The sequence below is a fragment of the Anopheles funestus genome, chromosome X, assembly GCF_943734845.2.
Source record: "Anopheles funestus chromosome X, idAnoFuneDA-416_04, whole genome shotgun sequence".
NCBI classification, from domain to species: domain Eukaryota; kingdom Metazoa; phylum Arthropoda; class Insecta; order Diptera; family Culicidae; genus Anopheles; species Anopheles funestus.
The window spans coordinates 4922457-4944012 of NC_064597.1; the positions used below are offsets into that span (position 1 = coordinate 4922457).

Sequence of the window (21556 nt, forward strand, 5' to 3'; positions counted from 1 at the left end):
CTGACGAGATAGACATCAACAATGTTCGGATGATTTGTGTAGAATTCAATTCTGCATCTTTGTATGTATTTTACTTACCTGTCCGATCATTAGTACTAAAGTTATTACCAAAAAACTGAAGTGAAATATTTCAAAGTTTTCTTTATTTGCGAATTACTCGAAATCCTGAAGAGATAGCCAACAACAATGTTCACATGATTTGTGTAGAATTTGATTCTGCGTCTTTGTGTGTGTGTTGCATACTTGTGCGATCATTAATACACCTGAAAAGACACTAAAATGATCAGATTTCGAACTTAATATAATTTTTACATCAAAATTTTTAAATCTTTACATTAAAACAAACTGTTCGGAGAGCATGGGCAGGTTTTGTAAAGAATTTTTTGTGTGTGTTTATTGTCAAACAACGAGGAAGTTGGTCGTTTTTGTTTTAGTACGATTCGAAGAAATTAAAAACCTTTAATTACGATTTCATCTTACGTTTTTTTTTCATACATTCCGGTATATGACTCTAATAAGGCACCTTACTCGATGCCAGTCCGTTTCGGTTCCCTGCTGCCAGTCGACCCGTACCCTCTCACGGAACAGCTCAGTAGTAGGGGCATTGCCGTCAGTAAGGGCAGCACATCGATCAGTAAATATCATCGTAAGATTACATTAGAACAACAATACTCAAGATAAAATAACATCTTATTTGCTTCACGCACCCGACCCACTACATCAATACACCTTTCTGCTTTTTGTTTTTTTTTAATACCGCTTCCGCTCCGCAGGAACGCAAGATTTGTGCTGTGACTTTTGCACCAGTTTGCCGATGTGTGTGTACATTTGTTGTTTGAGTGTGGGTGTGTGTGTGTGTGTGTTGTTTATGTGTGCACGTTCTACTACAAAATTGTTGCAACAGACCGGAACTGCACTGCAAACACAGTGACTTCAATATTTAACACACCATCACTTGTTTAACTATATACAAAACTAGTAGTTGTAACTGTTCCCTTCTTCTGTTTCGTTTTGTTCAACTGTTGGACGTATCGTCTGTCTCTTGTTCCGTTAATCTTCTCATTCACATCCGTTACATCATGGTCCGTCTATCCACCTGAATACATTCACTTCAAGTTACTGCAATTTGTTTGCTCTTTTACAATCTGCTCACGACCTAAGTCCATCTCGTTTCAGCTTTCCATTTTACTTTTCTCTCTCTCTCTCGCTCTCTTTTTCTCTCTTTTTTTTTCTCTCTCTCTCTCTTTCTCTCTCTTTCACTCTTTCTCTATCGCTTTCTCTATTGCCCACTTGATCTTAACCGTTTCTATAGAAACCTTAACAAAAACTTAGGTTACGTTTATATAATGTATTGCTTATATCGTAGGCTTCTCATAAAAGAGGAACGTGTGTCAGGGCCAATAATACCCCAGCCCAGCCACGCTGTTCCCCAGGCTGCACGACAATGCACGCCCCACATTGGCTGCACTGACCCAATACCCCGCCCCTTGTCGCATTCAATTTCCCTACCCCCACCCCTTCCCCATGGTTCCCCATTCTGCTTGGGATTTGAGCTTGGCTCCTACAGCACATTTACAAACATGTATACACACCCTTCCCCCCTAAATGAGAAGGAGCGCATCTCTACCTTTCTTCTTTTTTTATGTTTCCCAGTAGCTTCCCTAGCATTCCGATTTATCTTCCTCGACCAGCAGCTGCGTATCCTTGCCCGTGTCGTGCATCGAAGGGTTCAGCTCCTTGGGACGTAGATTTAGCTGGGGCGAGGTTTTGTGGGTGATGCTACTGGGGGCCAGTATGGCCGATACGGGTTCAGTGAAGGGTCCACTAGAAATGGACGATCCTTCCTTACGGCCGTTCAGCTTGCCCACATCTGACGGTACTTCGTAGATGTCTGATGGAGAAGGAAAAACCGAACAATGGAAAGAGTTAGTGTCTGAGCTGACAACACAGTGTGTGTAGTGCTAAACATCTACCGGAGGGCATGTTGCTTGTTGGCATCGGATCGGATCCGGCCTGGACGGCGTCGTACATCGGATTGCTGAAGTCAGTGTTCTTGTTGTTGAGCGTATCAAGACTGTAGCCATCGAGCGGTGTGATGGCGGTGCCGGTTGTGTTCCCGGTCGCGGCACCACCAAGTCCACCCGGTGCACCGGGCAATCGTTGGGCGGACGGGAACTCGGACGAGTTGAACTCCACGTTTGTGCCGGGACGGAACGAAACGCTCTGGGACGAGCTGAGGCTCGGTTTTCCACTGTAAAGCGTGTGAGTTGTGAGGGAGAGAGAAAGAGAGAGAGAGAGAGAGAGAGAGAGAGAGAGAGAGAGAGAGAGAGAGAGATTTGTGTAAGTGACTTGTGTTAGGTCGCTACCCTACTCTCCGGGTATCACTTACAATGGTCGCTTCTTTACAATGACGAACAGCCCGATGGCAATGGCAATCAGCAGTACGATCAACAGCGGCACAAAGATGGCGGTCGTGCTACTACCGGCGGCACCAAGGATCTTCTCACTGTACACCTCGCAGTGGATGCCGGAGAACTCTGGCAGACACACGCATACCAACTCACCGGTAGCGGCACCTTGTGCAGGGTCGGCTTCCTTACAGAGCCCTCCATTCTGGCACGGACAGACACGCGGTGCCGGTCGTGCTCGTTCAGCAGCTGCAGATATAGCAGATAGCAACATGCATTAGCTTTACGTACAATTACGGCCTTTTGCTCACAGTCCTCTACTTACGTGCATCACAAATAACTTCCGCGGTGCTACGGTGCGATGTTGGGACTGTGTTGTCCGGGCAGGAACAGCGACGTCCACCGGGGACGAGTAGACACAGATGTGAGCACGGGTTCCGGTAGCACGGATTGTTCAGCGTGGTGTTGTAACGCAACTCATGATAGACTGTGAACAAAGCAAAAGACAGCACAAAAATGAAGTCAGTCAGCATAACTCAAAGGTACCCAGGTTTAGAGCAGGGGCCTCCAAACTTTTTAGATGGCGGGCCGCTTTGAGTGGAATAGCCACAGCTGAGGGCCGGGATCTCGGGATCTCTCGGGAGGGCCGTAGTTTGGAGACCCCTGCTTTAGAGCACGGCAGTTACTCACCCTTAATGCTGGACGGATTGGCAAGGTTGCGCTGTACCGTCACCTGGACGCCCCGTCCAAACTTATCCTGTCGCAGTAGCTCGCCGGTATCTCGCGTCACCCAGTACAGGTTCGATTCGAACACATCCAGCGACACAGGGTGCTTCAGCAGGTCACCCTTCAGCACGGTACGACGCATCGTACCGTCCTTCTTCATCACCTCGATCGTGTTCAGCTTGGTGTCGACCCAGTAGACGGCATGATCTTGCGAGTAGTCGATGGTCAACCCGGCCGGATGACGGATCGCCTCGGTAATGATGGGGAAGCGTTTCGAACCATCCATCCACGACACCTCGATCTTCGGTGCGGTACCCGCATCCGCCCAGTACATACGTCCCAGCTGTGGATCGACGGCAATCGCCGTCGGTACCTCGAGACCAGCCTGCACCAGTGCCCGCCTGTACCGACCATCCGTTTTCGCTACCATAATGCGACCGCGCGGCTTCGAACCGGTACGGTCCGTTTCCGCCCAGTACAGATTGTCCGCGACCCAGTCAACGGCCAGTGCGGTTGGTTTTGTGCCACCCTTCATGTTGAGATCCTGCGCGAAACCAACCTTTGCATCGCCGTTCATCGCGTTCACCATGTACGAACGCTTGATCGTTTTATCGTAGCTGTCCGTCCAGAAGATCATCTGCGATTCGGGATTGTAATCGAGTGCTTCGATGCGCTTTTCGCCCGCGATCACATCAAACTGGCGGTTCTGTGCTGTATCGTACGCTCGGATCTCCGGCCCACCAGACAGCACCAGCAGCGGTTCACCTTTCACCGCTTTGCACACGCCCGATACACGATCGGACAGTCGGAAACCCTCCCGGCAACTACACTCGAACGTACCGTTCAGGTTGGTGCAGAGATGTGAACAGCCATGCGTACCCGTCTCACACTCGTCAATGTCCGTGCAACGCTTCTTATTCTCCGCATCGATAATGAACCCGGCGTAACAGGCGCAAATGTAACCACCATCCGTCAGATTGACGCAGTGATGCTCACATCCACCCTTCGTCAGTGCCGAACAGCTGGCCGTCCTGTGGCAACCCAGCTCATCCGAACCATCCCCGCAATCGTCCGCATAGTCGCATATCTGTGCCCGATCGATACATTTCCGATTAGCGCACTGGTACTGTGTGTACAGATCGCACGGCTTTTGTCGTGCAGCACACAGCGTCATATTGTTCTCGTCCGAACCATCCCCACAGTTGTCGACACCATCACAGATCTGGTAGCGGGCAACGCACCGATGGTTGGTACACTGGAACCGGCGCAACGTGTCACAGTTGAAGTTCGTACAGACAGAGGCTGCCTCGTCCGAGTTGTCACCACAATCATCCGTACCGTCGCACAGGTCCGACGGCAGCACGCACAAATTGTTCGCACACTGGAACCGTGACTCGGGACAGTAGCGACCACCGGGGAACCGGGGCGGACACCCGATCTCATCCGACATATCCCGGCAGTCTCGGTCACCATCGCATCGGAAGTAGGCCGCAATGCAATGGCCCGATGTACACTGGAACGTACCATTCTTGCACTGGAAGCCTTCGCATCCATACTCGTCCGAGTTGTCACCACAGTCGTCCTCGTGATCGCAACGCCACCGGCTCGAGATACACTTGCCATTGTCGCAGCGGAACTCCGACTCGGAACATTCGCGATATTTGCCCTTGCATTGGGCTTCACTCTCGTCGCTACCATCACCGCAATCATCCGCAAAGTCACACATCCATTGTCTAGAAAAGTAGACCAAAAAATCGATGGTTAAGTACAGGTATAATACTTAATGATGCACTATTAAAGAACTTGTCAACAAATGAATAACTTGCTGAAAGAATCTCGTTAAATATGTCATTTTAAAGCTGTTGAATAGCCTGTAAGGTGTCTACCAACATACCTCGGTATACAACGATTATTGTTGCACTTGAAGTCGGTCTCCAAATTGCACTGCGGGCAGTTCTCAGGCAGCTCGTCGCTCTTATCCCGACAATCGTCCTTACCGTCACAGAACAACCATTTCGGAATGCAACGATAGTTGGACTGACCCGGACAGCGTGACCATCCCGTAGTGCAGTTGCGCTGCCGGCACATATACGCCGGTTCGTCCGAATCATCTCCACAGTCGTTGTCAAAGTCACACATCCAAAGCTTCGGTATGCAGCGTCCATTCTTGCAGCTAAATTCTGTCTCCGGGTCACACACGCGCTTATCTGTGCGGGGGAAGAGTTAACAGTTACGTCTCTGTGTCATACAGTGCCACACTGCACGGATACTTACGGCATATCTCCGGATCTTCATCACTACCGTCCTTGCAGTCGGCATCACCATCACACTTCCAGCTGTCCAGTATGCAGCGTCCACTGGACTTACACTTGAAGTCCGACACCGGGCACGGTAGATCGCAGTTATGCTCGTCCGTACCATCTCCACAGTCATCCGTACCGTCACAAATCGTTGTCGAGGGCGTACAGTTACCATTGCCGCACTGGAATGTGCCGGCACGGCAGTGCCGCGCCGGACAGCTCTTCGGTTCGTCCGACCGATCCTTACAGTCCGGTTCGCCGTCACACTTCCAGAACCACGGTATGCACTTCTCATCATCCCCACCGCACCGATGCTGCCCGCTGGTACAGTTCGCAATGCAAGTCTTTTGATCTCGCGCCAGATAGAACTGGTTCGGGCAGGCGCACCGATAGCTTGGTGCACCCTCCTCCAGGTAACCCTCCACATTCAGATAGGTCGATTCGAGCGGTGGCGCTAACAGACAGAGATGCGAACAGCCACCATTGGTCGTGCCGCACGGATTCGGGAACGGTACCTGACGCAGCGGATGGCTAATGTGCACATCGTACGGACGATGCGTAGTATTGCGCACCACCGTATAGTTTGCGCCGGTGAACTTGTTCGCACGCAGTATCGCCTTCAAGTTCCAATCGGTCCAGTACAGATGGTCATCGAAGATGGAGAGTGCGAATACGTGTGGTACGCGGGCACCCGACAACACAACGTGCCGGTGACGACCCTCAAGATCGGCGAACGCAATATAGTCCAGATGTGCATCCGCCCAATAGATGCGGTCCGTGAAGTAATCGATCGTCAGTGCATTCGGCCAGGCAATATCATCCTCCCAAGTTAGTATGCGCGTAAAGTTAGACCCATCCATTCCCATCTTCGCAATGTAAGCCTGTAGATGCCAGGACGTGAAGTACAGATACCCAATACCCGGATGTACGACGATGGCTCGTGGATCTACCACGCCCGAACGGAGCGTCTTGCGACGCGTACCGTCCAACTCTGCCACGTCTAGGTTCTTCGAATGGCGATCCAACCAGTACAGCTTCCGTCCAACCCAATCGATCGCAATACCCTCCAGCCCGTGCGAGTCGTGCTTAATTACCGGCGTTTTCTCAATGCGCACACCGTCCTCCACCAGTGAGCCAAAGCTTGACTTGAAGATCGTCTTCGCCGTCACGTCGCAGAAGTACATCTCATGCTCGTGCATGTCGAAATCGATCGCCACGACATTCATCAGATCCTGGTGGATCAGATTGTACTGGTGACCATCGGTTGACATGTTACGCACGTAGTACTTGTTGCTAAAGATCAACCACGGTTCCGTTGCGTCCTTACGTTTGCACGTATGCTCGTCATTTTGTCGCTCGTAATATCGCTCGTCACACTTACAGTAATAGCCACCGGGCGTATTGGAACAGTGTTGCGAGCAGACACCGGGTGTCTCAATGCACTCGTCAATATCCGCACATGCTTTACCGTCCTCCAACAATCTGTGGAGAAGAAGAACAAGATTTTGTTGTTGTTTAAAATACTGCTCACACCCAAACATGAAGCTATCGTCTGGCTTGTTGTCTAGATATACTCACTTATAACCCTGGTTACAGTCACAGTAGTAGCTGGTGAGCGTATCGACACACTTGTGACCGCACCGGTGTATTTCCACCTTGGCACATTCATCTACGTTGCAGTGTAGCGGTTCGTCCGACTCATCCGAACAGTCTGGCACCTTGTTGCACACCAGATGGTAGTCGATGCACTGACCATTGTTACAGGTAAACTTGCCCTCAGCACACGTACTGTTCTCCTTCTTGCAACCAACCTCGTCTGAATGGTCGCCACAGTCATCCTCACCGTCGCACCGATACTGGTTCCTGATGCACTTGAAGTTCTGGCAGGTGAATTCCTGCGGCGTACACGTCTTGTACTGGCTGTTGCAATTCTTGCCCTCATCGGAACCATCCCCACAATCGTTATCATGATCACATACCCAGCCCTGAAAGCAAAACCAATATTTAGAAACACACAGCTCTTCAAATAGCGAATGTCCGCGCACGTACCTGATTGATGCATCGACCATTGGAACAGGTAAACATGTCGTCACCGCACGGTTGCGGCGATGGACAGTGCTGTAGGGTCGTATTTTCATCCGCTCCGTCCACACAATCCGGATCACCGTCGCAGATCCACTTCTTCGGTATGCACTGGGCCCGTGCCCACGCCTTATTCTCGTGGCAGGTGAACTCGGTGTCTTCGTCACACTTCCGATCATTGCACTGATGCCGGTTGTCCTCGTCCGAGTTGTCCAGACAGTCATTATCACCATCGCAGATATAGATGCGCGGTATACAGTTTCCATTGTCGCACGTGAACAGATCACCGAAACAGGTGCGTCCCTCCGATTTGCAGTACTCTGGCGGTTCGTCCGCACCGTCACCACAGTCATCGTCACCGTCGCAGTACCATGTAGCCGGTATGCAGCGATGATTCGGACACCGGAAGCTATTCTGCGGGCATGTACGTTGCGCACAATGGAGCGGATTTTCGTCCGAGTTGTCACCACAGTCGTTGTCGCCATCGCACAGCCAGTACGGTTCCACGCAGATGTTCGTACGGTCACACTTGAGATGGTTCGGCGGACAGGTGGTGTTGGTTGGGCACCGTTCATGCGTCTCGTCCGACGTACCATTGTCCTTGCAGTCGTTCACACCGTTGCAGACCTGTGCCTGAGGTATGCACCGTCCATTCGCGCACGTAAACTCACCGTCCACGCACGGCGGATACGTACAGCCCTCCTCATCCGATCCATCCTTGCAGTCATTTTCATGGTCACACTTCCACGACTTGAAGATACAACGCCCGTTCGCACACCGGAACTCGTTCGGTGCACAAGAATGGAACGCACAGTAGTTGACGTCTTCGTCCGAACTATCGCCACAGTCGTCATCACCATCGCACGACCACATCCGCGAGATACACTTACCGTTCTGACAGTAGAACTTGCTCGCATCGCACGTATGATTCTTCGGCGCACACATGCGTCCCTCGTTCACCGGTTTCGTACTGTCGTCACACTTGCACTCGGGCTTACCGTTCGCACCCGGATGACAACTCTGCGCACAGCCACCATTGTTCTGCAGGCACGGATTCGCCTGACACTGTTGACGGGTCGCACTGTAGATGTGGATGTCTCGCGGTGAATCTTCCAAACGTTTTACCATCTCGTGCACACCGGCACCGGTGTGTTTCTCCGCCCGGTATACACCGCGCAGCTGCAGATCCGTCCAGTAGATATAGTTCCGGAACACGGTAATCGCGAACGGGTAGATGGTGGCGGAGATTAACACCTCGCGGAATTTACCATCCAGCTGCGAACGTTCAATCTTCTCCCGCACCGCATCCGTCCAGTAAAGCATCCGGTCGTCATAATCAATCGCCAACCCAGACGGTTGTGACAGATCCCGATCGATGATAGCCCGCTTCAGCGATCCCGCCATTGTCGTGCGGAAGATCTTGCCGGACGTACCGAAACGACCCCAATCAGTAAAGTACAGTGTACCGTTGCACGGATCCAGCACAATAGCCCTCGGCCGTTCGACTCGTGCAATCATCACCAGCTCAGTACCGTCCGTATTCATCGCGTAGATCGAATTGTTCGAGCTGTCCGTCCAATAAATCTTGCGCTGCGTCCAATCGTACGCAATACCCTCCGGATTGATGCCACGCGTAATAACAGGCGTAATGGCGGACGCGTCCGGTTTGTCACCGCGCAGCCAGGCAATCTTCGACCAAGGGCGTATCTGCGTAAAGAACAACTTGTTGTCCGCGTAATCAAAGTCAAGTCCAACCACATTCGTAAGGTTAACCACCGGTGCGAACGGTACGTTCGTCGAAACCGGATCCAGATCGATGGCACGAATTTCGGTACGCGTTGCAAAGATGATATACTCGTCGGTCAGCTCGCAGTGTCGTCCATCGGCGGCCAATCGTCCAACTGCACAGTCACACTTGAAGCTAGGCTTCTGGCTGTAGTCGGGCGGTAGTGCGAAACACAGCTGATCGCATCCTCCATTGCCCAACCGTAGGCACGGATTAGCGTCATCCATCGGCTGACTGTTGATGTCGTAGATTGTGATGTCGCGCAACTTTGGCAGATTGGTGCGAAGTCGCTCTGGTCGTGTAGTATTGCCCGGGAACTTGGATGCACGGAACACGCTCGCCAGATTACGATCGACCCAGTACACGTCGGTAAGGAAGACGGCCAGTGCCATCGGGTTCGCTAGGTTGCGTCGTATGACCTGCCGGTGACCACCACTGTACGATACCTTCTGTATCATGTCAAGCTTCGAATCGACCCAGTAGACGTCGTGCGTCAGCATGTCGACGGTAAGATCGCGCGGGTTCGATATACCCGACGTTACCACCGGTGTCCAGTTTGACCCGTCCAGATAACACTTCCCAATCCTTGGGTATTGCCCATAATCGATCCAGTAGAGCAGTCGTTTGATCGGATTCACTGCCAGTTCGCGTGGTGCATCGTTCGTCGTCTTGACGAGTACCTTCCGGTGTGTACCGTCCAGCCATGCCACCTCCACGTAGTTTTCGTGTGGGAAGACATTCGTAAAGTACATATTACCCGCAACCCAGTCGATGGCGATACCACGTATACCGTTGCTACCGATACCATCCCGTATGATGTGCTGCAGCTCAGTACCGTTCGGTCGCACCCGGAAGATACCGTTCCAATGGCCCCTGTTGTACTCCACCCAGTAGATCCACGATTCTCGGTACAGTACGTCCACGTGCAGTATGTGATGGCCCGGACCGGTAATCGGTACCATTGCCTCGGTACTATCGCGCAGGCTGAAACCACGCGTCACGTCCAGCTGCGACACAACGGCGAACGTTTTGTACGGCGTGCAGGCCACGTCGTTCTCCTTCTTGTATCCGACGCCACAAGCACAAACGCGCGATGAGCCCGTGTGTGGGATGCACAGGTGTTCGCATCCACCATTGTTCATCGTGCACGGATGTTGCAGCGATGAACGCTTCCGGTAGATCACCATCTGGCGCAGGTCTGGTTCGTTGTCGAGAATAAGCTTCGCATTGTCACCATTCGGCAGATCGACACGGGCCAACTTTTCGTAGGTCGGATCGAGGAAGTATAGGCGTGACTCAAGCACTGCCAGTGCACGTGGTCGTGAGATTGCGTTCTCTTCGCTGAGTATCGTCCGCTGTCCGGTACCGTCGTACTCGATCGATAGGACCGCCGGCGGCAACCGGGTGCTGTAGTACACGCGTCGTTTTTCCGCATCAATCGTAATCGATTCCGGGAACTGTACCGTATCGTCGAGTACGCGCGGATCCGATCCATCCATACCGGCGGATGCAACCTTCGTCAGGACGCCGAAACCACCCTCGTCGATCCAGAACAGACGACCGTCGGCGGGATCAAGTGCGAGCTGTTTCGGTTTCGCAACCGACGTACGGTTACCATCGTTTGCCAGCACGACCGTACGGTAACGCACCTTACCATCGACACTGATCGCCTCTATATTGGACGCTAGCCGATTGCCCACGTACAGATTGCGCCCGATCCAGTCGAATGCGATCGTGTATGCTGCCCCGACCAGTCCAGTATCGGGACCGAGAAATTCTGTTCGATTGCCACCACCGTACGGTGTCGCATAGATTGTACAGTTTTCATCATCCGTTTCATCCCGTCCCTGCACCCAGTACACCATCTCACCCTTCCGATCGTAATCCAGACTGATGCCACCCTCGATTCCTACCACCGGCATCAGTCCGCTCGAACGTGCATCACCACCGTTAAACGGTACATCCACTATCTGGTTACCCTTGAGCAGCATGATGAAGGCGTTCTCCTCCTCGGTACAGCGACCCTCCGACAGTAGCCGATAGCCTGGACGACACTTGCACGTATAGCCGGCCGGATCGGACGGACTCAGCAGGCACACGTGCTGGCAGGATGCCTTACGGCACGGACTTTCGTACTGTGGCTGAAGCGACGGATGATGCACATGCACGGACAGTGGCTGTGAGATGAGATGACTCACAACCGTCTGGTTGGTGCCACGATACTTGTGCGCGGATAGTACCCGATTCAGCTGCCTATCCGTCCAGTACAGTGTGTCCTCGAACAGCGAGAGCGAGTGAGCATGCAGTAGATAGTGGCTGGCGGCAAGTACCTGCTGCCGGCCAGTACCGTTGTAATAGCAGAAGTCAATAAAGTCCAGCTTCGAGTCGGCAAAGTAGACGCGCTGTGTTGCCACATCGAGCGTTAACCCGTTCGGCCAGTAAATCTTCGTGCTGACGATCGTTTCACGCATCGTACCGTCCATGCCGATACGTTCGATGCGTGGATTTTCACCCCAGTCCGTCCAGAACAACCATTTCGCGTTCGGGCTCGGATCGAGACACATACCGCGCGGTTGCGTAATGTTTTCCCGCACCAGCACCAACCGGTTCGTACCATTCTCATGCGCTACCTCGATCGTGTTCAGCTTGCTGTCGAGCCAGTACAGATTCTGGCCGATCCAATCGTACGCCAGCCCCTCCACCAGATCCAACCCGGTGGATATGATTTCCTGTGGCTCCAGTCCCCGGTCCAGGCGCGAGATCTTCTTCAGCTTCATATCGCTCCAGAAGATTGTGCCGGTGTGCATGTTCGATGCGGTCGCTACCACGTTCTCCACAATGATCGGTACCCGTTCGAGACCTTGCTCCTTCAGATCGGCGACCAGTATCGAGTGACGGTTGGAGATGATCAGGAATGCAGCAGGATGGTTCACCGCTTTGCACGTGTGCTTGTTCGGTTCCAGCACGTACCCATCGACGCACGAGCAAAAGTACGAACCTTTGGTGTTGGTACAACGCTGCGAACACAGCCCAGGTGGATCGCATTCGTTCAAATCCTTGCACGTGAAGTTGTCCGGTGCCAGCTCTTCGCCCGGTGGACAGATGCAGAGTGCACCGAGTGGCGTCTTTTGGCAACCGTTCGAGCACAGGCCGGTCTGGTGCTGGCACTGGGCAAGATCACATCCAAGCCCTTCGTCCGCACCGTTCGGACAGTCCGGCACATCATCGCAGACCGACGTCATGTTAACGCATCGTTCCGTCACACCCGGACATGCCCACTGACCATGGGGACATCGCTGAGGCGGTGTGACACAAGCATGCTCTACACTCTCGTCTGATCCATCGCCACAATCATCCTTGCCGTCGCAGATGTACGCCTTGAAGACGCATTTCGCATTCGCACACTTGTAGAACCCGTTCGGGCAGGTGATCTTGCTGCAGTCCTCCTCATCCGAATGGTCGTCACAGTCGTTCGAACCGTCACAGTGCCACGCGATCGGGATGCAAACGCCCGACGACCGACAGCGGAAGTGTTTCTCCAGATTGCACTGGTTCGGTTCCATCGTCGGGCAACCGAGCTCATCGCTACCATCGTTACAGTCCGGTATGCCGTCACACTTGTACGGTTCCTCCACACACTGCCGCAGGTCCGCACACTTGAATTGATTCGCCAGGCACGTTATCGGCGGACAGTCCTTCTCGTCCTGCTTGTCAAAGCAATCGTCATCACCATCGCACACCCAACTTTGCGGTATGCAATGTCCCGTTCGTGGACACGTAAACTGGAAGTAGGCGCACGTTTTCTCCGCACAGAACGGACCCTCGTCCGAACCGTCACCACAGTCGTTCTCGCTGTCACACTTCCAGATGTTCGGGATGCAACGGCCATTTTCGCACGCAAACTGTGAGGCAGCGCAGGTCACATTGCCACACTCGAACTCATCCGAATGATCACCACAGTCATTCTCTTGATCGCAGCGGAAGTTGAGCGGGATGCACCGTCCTGATTTACACTGGAACTCGTTCGCGCCACATGTTGGTTCTGAGAAAAAAAAAAATAAAAAAAAGGTTCCGTAATCTTCTTCTCTAGATCCTTGGACTGGCCTGATACTCTACGAATACCCAAATCATCTAAGAGTCATCTGTGATAAACGATCATTGATTTGTTATAAGACATTGCATTGGTATTCCATTCTAGAGCTAATTCAGCACTAACTTAAGAACAAAAATGGCTATCTGTAGGTTCCTTGGCGCTCCTAAGAGATCAACATCTGTGGATGATGACCTGAGGAGCTTTCCTTGCGCTTACTAGTGACATAGCTTTGTATTCTCGACTTTGGTTTTATCAATAAAGTAACAAAACAATTATAATAAACAGTATTAAAGCTTAGTGAATCTTTTGAAAAAAGTCTCTCTGCTGTCGATTCTCAAGAGAACATGTAATCTTGGAATTCAGAGTATCTTGTAGATTCATGAATGTTTGGAAATTCATAACTCAGAGTTATTCATTTAGTTTGAAGATTCATTCAGATTGACCTAACGCTAGGTATGATCATTGTACGTACTTGTGCAGTTCTGTTCCTCGTCCGAGTTGTCCAGACAGTCGTCGTCACCATCGCAGATCCAAGATTTCGGTATGCAGCGCTGATTGTTGCATGTAAAGTCCCACGTATTCGGGCACGGCTGTACCGGTGGTTCCGCGTTAGGATCGGACAGACAGCTACGCCCATCGTCACCGAGCCGCTCACCGTATGGGCAACCACACTTCACCACCAGCCGACTGCTGGTTTCCATTGTCTTCGATGTCCTGGTTGACGTGTCCTCCGTTTCGTTGCGTGGCAGCGCAAAGCACAGCTTCTCACATCCGCCATTGTTCACGCCACACGGTTGGCTCGCGTCGATGCTCTGCACACTGTGGCTGTACACCTTCACACCGTACAGTCGGTTAGTTTGCGGTTCCCGTACCATAATTTCTTCCTGTTCACCGTTCAGCTTGTTCAGCCGTACGATTGCATCGAGCCGCCAGTCCGTGATGTACATCCACTCTTCGTGTATGACGATCGAGAACGGATGACGGATGAGACGGGAGTTTACCGTCCGCACGTCCGTACCGTCCAGGTTCGAGTGCTGCACGTGATCGAGCAGAGCGTCACACCAGTAGACACGATCCTCGCGGAAATCAATCGACAAACCGTTGGGCCAGCCGAGGGTAAGGTTACGGAACACGATCAACCCACTGCCGTCCGCATTCGCACGGCTAATGTTAGCCGGACGGTCCCATTCGGAGAAGTAGATGTAGCCCCGGTTCGGATGGACGACAATCGCACGTGGGCGTTTTAGATTTTTCAGCAGCGTACGCCGGTAGCTAGTATTACGCGTCGACAGTACGTTTAGCGTGCCCTTCCGGCTATCGATGTAGTACAGATTCTTCGACACCCAGTCCACTGCCAGACCCTCGACACCTTCGTTCTGGGACGCAAGTACAATCTCACGCCCGGTACCGTTGCGGTGCACCCGATAGATAACGTCCTGCAGCACGTCCGAGTAGTAGATGTGTTCGTCCACCGCATCGAAGTCCAGCCCGACGAAACGTGCCCGGCGGGATACCACCGGCAGAATCGCATCACTAAAGCCTTCTATTACCGGATCGAGCACCTTACCCTTGATGAAACGTTGCTGGGAGTACATCAGAAATTGGCGCACCAGGTGACAGTTCATCAGATCCTTCGACAGCTGCCAGCCGGTGTGGCAGGCACATCGATACCCGAGCCCGGACGGTGCACCCTGAACCGCGGTCACGACACACATCTGCGAACAGCCACCATTGTTGCTGCCGCACGGATTCGACACCTTCGGCTGGGTAAGCGGATGGACCGCAATCAGTGCCCGCGGTTCCCGGATGTCTTTCGCCTTGAAGATCGACTGTATGCTGGAGGAACCTTCGAAACGGTCCACCGACATGATGCCCTGCTTGGTTGCGTCCGACCAAAACACTCGATTCTCGAACAGTGCCAACCGGGACGGGCTCGGTACCTGCTGACCACGTAGTATCATGACGCGCCGTTCACCCTCGTAGCTTACCGACTCAATATAGTCGAGCAGCGAGTCGCACCAGAAGACGCGCCTTGCAATCACATCCACTGCGACACCGGATGCTTTGTATGCGGCCTCAGAAACGATCGATTTCGCGTGCGTACCGTCCATGTGAGCACGGAGCACATGGCTACCGTCGGCCACAAACATCAAACCCGCGGTAGGATCGAGGGCCAAATCAGCTGGGCTCGTTAGGTTAGAACCGAGCACAACCGCATGCCAACGGCCATCCAGCTCGAACACGTCCACCTTCTGGCCGACCAGATCTGCCACGTACAGCTTGTCACCAACCCAATCGATAGCGATCGCTACCGGTGCCCAGGTACCGGGCAGCGAGAAATCATGCCCACCGAAACCACCATCCACCAGCACCTGCGACTGCACCTTGCGCGTCTTAATGTCGGACCAGTACAGCAGATTCTTCGCGTAATGGTAGGACAACCCACTAGCGCCAGTTGCGTTGGCTATGATGCGAGAATCTTGCCCATGCGCACTCATGCGCAGTATCGCACGATCGTAGGCGAAAAATAACTCCAAACTGGAGGCGGTCGGTGCGACACAGCGTGTCTTCTCCATCAGCGTGTAACCGGTGGCGCACGCGCACGAGAACGAACCGTCCGTATTGGTGCAAAGTTGATCGCAGTGGCCCCACACCGTACACTCGTCCAGATCGGCACAGGTACGATTGTCCGGCGATAGTGTACGCCCCACCGGACAGTAACACACACCGCCCGTTAGCGATGGGCCACACTTATGCTCACAGCCCAACGCTGGACACGAAGTTGTCGCTGTTGTCGAGAAACATAAATTCAATTGCAGAAATAGGTTAGGCATCGTGGAAACAAGCAGCTATCCAGTATCTCGTGGAGTCTATAACACTTACAGCATGCCGTTTCCTCATCGGTTCCATCCTCGCAGTCCCGTTTGCCATCGCACAGTTTCGACTTGAAGATGCACTTGGCCTGTCCATTCGGGCCACCTCTCGGACACAGGAACTTGTTGTCTGGGCAGGCGATCGCTGTACAGTTCGCCTCATCACTCTCATCCGAACAGTCATGGTACCCATCGCAGTGAAACGTTGCCGGTATGCAGAGTGCATTCGCACACCGGAATTGACCACCGTGGCAAGGTGGAAAATCTGCAATTAAAGGCAATAGAAGAAAAAAAGGAGTACAGAGCATTCATCTAGAATACGCAAAAACCCATGTTGGGCGACTAGTAGCGATGGGTTGAAACTTACTGCATCCCACTTCGTCCGAGTTGTCACCACAGTCGTTCTTGTGGTTACACTTGAGGGCCGTATCGATACAGCGCACACCGTTCGCACAGCGGAACTGATCGAGTCGGCAGGCCGTCCCGGTACATCCTTCCTCGTCCTTGCCCGTCCGACAGTCCAGATAGCCGTCGCAGCGTTTCTCCTTCGGCACACAGATCTCAGCAACGCGCCCATTCAACAAAACGCCCATCGAGGGTGCACCGCAACGGATATCGTCCGTTTGGCACTTACGGTACGCTGGTGGAAAGAGTGAATTATAGATAAGCAAACAAAATGGCAATGGCATAATGTCCATAACATTGGACGAAGATGTGAAGGGAGAGATTAGACGAGTACGTGAGTATCATGGAGATATTCCAAATATTCTTTAGACTTGTGCCACTCATCTCTCTGCCTCAGTTCTAGGCTATCATGTTTTGTCAGCTTTCGCCCAGATAACAATAAGAACACTGGGAGATGTATTGAAATTTAGATACGCAAACAAAATGGCAGTAGTACAATGTCCATAACATTGGACACTAGGGAATTACATGTACTTGAGGAGATTAGACAAGTGCGCGAGTGTCACGTAGATATTCTAACCATTCTTCAGGGTTGTGAAACTCATCTATCAACCCGAGTTCTTGTTGTATCAGCTTTCGCCCAGTGGACAGTAGGAACAGTAAACCTGTTCTAGCAAGGCTGCTGCCATTGCTCAACGAATGTTTACAGTCATCCCGCAAGCCACATATCTTCCCCGTGCCGTCACAGATATATTAAGTCTGGTACGATCTGTTGCACTGGTGCCACATCTGATTGAAGGCTAGTTCCACACTTCCCAGAGGAAATATCACGTATACTGTACACGCCGATCGTGCCTAATGCTGACCTCATCTGTCCCCGTACACCCGTGCCCCGTACCCGATACTTACTGCAGTCAGACTCGTCCGTACCGTCGACACAGTCAATCGTCATGTCGCACTTGTAGTGCGGTGGAATGCAGTACGTCTTGTTAAACACGTACTGACCGCAGCTGATCTGTCCCTGCTCACATTCGGGTGGTGCTGTGGAAGAGTAAGTCGGTAAAGGTAAGGTGGTCGGTCGCAAAACCGTTTGCATGCGACTACTTACGACAATGGTTTAGCTCGTCCTCGCCTTTATTGCAGTCCTTCTGATAGTTGCAGACCGATGTCTGCGGTATACACTTTCCCTCGGGGCACTTGAACGTTCCGAACGGACATGGCACGTCTGTTTCATTACTAAATATACTGCCACCTGTAAAAGCATAGAGAACGTATTGAATGAGTATAAGGGGTCATTACAGCCATGACGGTTGCATGTTTTTAAAGTAACTAAATATAATGGATATAATGAGGAGTTGTAGGATGACAGAGTCATGTAAGCTGTCACAGCTATAAAATGTAGTGTCTTCCTAAACCGCCCAAAAATCCTTGGAGAACGTTATCCATACTATCCCATGTTCGGCAGTGCAACACGTTGTAAATAAGCATTGATTGATGGTAGAAACAGCTGCTCCGCATCTTGCATCATCGTGCAGCTATTGTAATGCCCGAATCTCGGAATAATGACGACTTCAACGACCATCCTGCTGATGTTGATGATAATGATGATGATGCTAATCTGGATAATGCTATTGTTACAGATCGGTTGGTTCGATAAAGTCCCGTCTCCACACATATGCGTGGTGAGCGACCCTTTATCTCCCTATTGGACTCTCGCTCTTTCAGTCTCTCTCTCTCTTCCTCTCTTTACGCTTTTCGGTGTGCGTTTACGGTCACTTGCGATCGTTGCTTATTAGTACCTATCGCCGCTATCATTACGTTTGCATTGTTGGGATTGATGGTAGTCACTCGCATGCAGCCATTTCTCACACCAACATCATTGCGGTTACGACTACCAGGCGGAATGTTCCGGAATGGACGCACCGCGGCACATGGTGCAATGTCGCCCATTTGCATTCTACGTGACTTCTCACATAAAAAAGGTGTACGATTCGAACAGCTGCCAAACAGCAGGCAAATGGTTTTGTTGGTAGCTAGAATTAAGCCTGAGAACTCGAAATGCGCTTATCCAGCGCATTATCAGAATCGCATTCCAATCGGGTGGAAACGTTAACCATTGAAATGCGTCTGGGAAATTCACAGACTTTCGGTGAACAAAAGCGAATGAAACGCAAACATACACCAACACACTAAATCTAAACGTTTCCAACGCATTCAGCAGGTTTATTACCCGGACGTGATGCAATTTGACCATTAGGCGTCTCGTAAGCGTCAGCCATAAAATCCGAAATCGTAAGATCATTCACCCGCTGACCTGATGGACGTTTCATTTTCGATGTAAATTGCAAGTAATGCCTCCTATACTGATATGTACAAAAAAAATATATACATAACATTCTGGTCTCCTAACGATTAGCAAGTAAGCTCTAATGCCTTTTTTCCAAATACCCACAAAGTCCCCGAACAAATAAGCAAGGTTAAATCGATCAACGTCTGTAACCTTGCACAACTCCCTCAATATCCCCAGGTATTTCAGACGTGAACGAACGTGTTTCGTTGCTCATTTTAACGCTTGGATGTAGGGTTATTTTTTATTGGTTCCAACTTCCAATAAAACTTTAAAAGTGTTAATAGTTATTGCATCGTTTGCATCGGGAAGATAATGAGATGTTGTATTCTGCTGACAAAGAATGCGCGTCAGTAACAAGATGTTTCTTTTGATTGTATGTGGCTATTGCATTTGATGTTCGGGATGTCCAAGTGTTTTTTTTTTGTTTCGTAATTACAAACGTTGTTACTAGGGTCGTTTTGTTGAGACTTTAAGTTGGGCAGCTACAAACGCTTCTAACCCTACTTTTTAGGTCTTCTCAACAAAGAGGCAATGAGAAACAAAACGCTTTGAAGAACTCGTTGAAGAACTTTTGCAAATGTTCGTCATTAAAACGACCTCCTTCGTGTGATTTACAGTAGGTCGGTTGAGAGGTTCTGTTTGAAAAAAAGTGCACCCATGTGAGGAATATCTTTCTATCTTTGCTGTTGTACCTCTTAAGGGGCCCATTGGATCCAACAAGTGCGTCGTTATTAGGAGATTGACGTGAAAGTGATTTACACGCACATACAGACACACACACACACAGCGTAGCAAGCGCGTGTACGCTCATCTTCTTCCCGAAGTTGCGGGTAAAGTAGTTTATTCAATTGAAGCCAAACCAAATTTCCGGTACCCGCTGCCACTTGCGGCTTCGTTGTACCGTCTCCTTCGCCGTAAATCTGGGTTTCGTCACGCAACGGCGCTTTCGTGAGTGAAGGAAAATTATGCTCTGTGCAAGGGTGCCGTGAGGGTGAGGGTTTTTGGTGTGAAGGGGGGAGATGGGACGAACCCGCCAGCTGGGATAGAATGTCAATCCGTGTTGTGGTCCATCAAGGGTTCCGGGCGACATAGTTAGTACATCACGAGTGGAGTGGTTTATTTTTCTTCATTTCTCTCTGACCGCTAGCAGTCGATTCCGCCGACGCCGCCATCTTTGTCGATCATACACCACGTAACAATAGAAAGTATTCATACACGAATGGAAGATACACACACATAAGCAAGCACTACGAATTCTCACTGCTGTGATTGCGCGGGCGGTAAGAAGAAGGAATCGGTGGAGGATCGTTGATAAAAGTAGAAATGAGAACAAGATGCTGTTGCTTCTATTTACATTTCCCGTCCAACGGTGCCATATATTCCTTCGGGTGAATGTTTATCATAGGCAGCACATGTAAATGTAAACAGGTGAAGTTTCTCTTCGGGGCCCGACAATGCAAGCAATGAGAAAAATCGCACTAGCAAACCACGCCGGCGCAGAATGCTTCGTTAAATAAAGAAATAAAAAACAACAACAACAACATTTGTCACTCACACACGAGGTTATGCTTTCCAAGCTTTGAGAGATGTGCTAAATAACACATTTCCCCCCAAAGAAGGTTTTGCGGCAATAAACTTGCTTACCACCGGTACAGACCAGGACAGTTAACAGTACCGGTGCACGAAAGAGACAGGTTTCAGTTCCGGTGGCGCTCGTCAGCACTAACGGAAGACGTTCGTTTTTGCCGCCCGTCTTACCACCAATGTTAACTCCACCCAAAAGTGCCTGCAACGGCTGCGAAAAAGCGAAGGGAAAGCCCTCCGGCAATAGCAGGAAAAGGTTTGTTGCAAACGATACGGTGGCACCGTAGTAAGGAAACAACGAAGAAGAAGAAACGAGGAGGAGAGAGATGGGGGGGAGAGGTAGGAAAAGCTTGCTGCGTGAGTGGAAAGATGAAGTCGAAATGGAAAACGATGTATCGTAATAATACGAGCTGACAAGCTTTTCCGTTTTTTTTTCTCTCTCTCTCCCCATTTTACCTTTTGCTAACCGGGCCCAATCATCCTTTTCCGGATTCCGTGGGCTTTATTTTCTCTCACACTTCCGTTCGTTACCCTTTCCGATGTACGACCAACCTGTTCGTTGTCTTTTTTTTATTTAACAGACGATTGCCCAAGACCTGCCTACCACGTTTTGTTTGTCGCTATAACGGTTGTGGGGTTTTATTACTCAGGAATTCTTTCAATCTGGCTGACAAATACAAAAAGCTGGAAACTCTTTGAATATTAAGACTCCAAGAAGATCTCCAAGAATTCTCCAAGATCTTCAAGAATTCTTCAAGATCTCCAAGAATTATCCAAGAATTCTCCAAGATCTCCAAGAATTCTCCAAGAATTCTCCAAGAATTCTTCAAGAGCTCCAAGAATTCTCCAAGATCTCCAAGAATTCTCCAAGATCTCCAAGAACTCTCCAAGATCTCCAAGAATTCTTCAAGATCTCCAAGAATTTTCCAAGATTTCTAAGAAAGAACAA

At 50.8% G+C, this 21556-nt stretch overlaps 1 protein-coding gene across 7 annotated transcripts in view; it reads right to left on the reverse strand.

Moving 5' to 3' along the window:
- Positions 1 to 121: 121 nt before the first annotated feature.
- LOC125760417 (low-density lipoprotein receptor-related protein 2) overlaps positions 122 to 21556 on the reverse strand; it is a 43290-nt gene continuing 21855 nt past the window's right edge. For all 7 annotated transcript variants that reach the window (XM_049424780.1, XM_049441538.1, XM_049420503.1 and 4 more), the window contains exons 3-16: positions 17782 to 17925; positions 17583 to 17714; positions 16636 to 16908; positions 16279 to 16533; positions 13868 to 16183; positions 7484 to 13344; positions 7013 to 7419; positions 5409 to 6916; positions 5029 to 5341; positions 3099 to 4867; positions 2734 to 2895; positions 2390 to 2657; positions 1974 to 2251; positions 122 to 1891 (exon numbers count right to left, since the gene is read on the reverse strand). In XM_049424780.1, the coding sequence (XP_049280737.1) occupies positions 1662 to 1891; positions 1974 to 2251; positions 2390 to 2657; positions 2734 to 2895; positions 3099 to 4867; positions 5029 to 5341; positions 5409 to 6916; positions 7013 to 7419; positions 7484 to 13344; positions 13868 to 16183; positions 16279 to 16533; positions 16636 to 16908; positions 17583 to 17714; positions 17782 to 17925 (13916 nt within the window). In that variant the 3' untranslated portion in view covers positions 122 to 1661. The remainder of the gene's footprint in view (positions 1892 to 1973; positions 2252 to 2389; positions 2658 to 2733; positions 2896 to 3098; positions 4868 to 5028; positions 5342 to 5408; positions 6917 to 7012; positions 7420 to 7483; positions 13345 to 13867; positions 16184 to 16278; positions 16534 to 16635; positions 16909 to 17582; positions 17715 to 17781; positions 17926 to 21556) is intronic.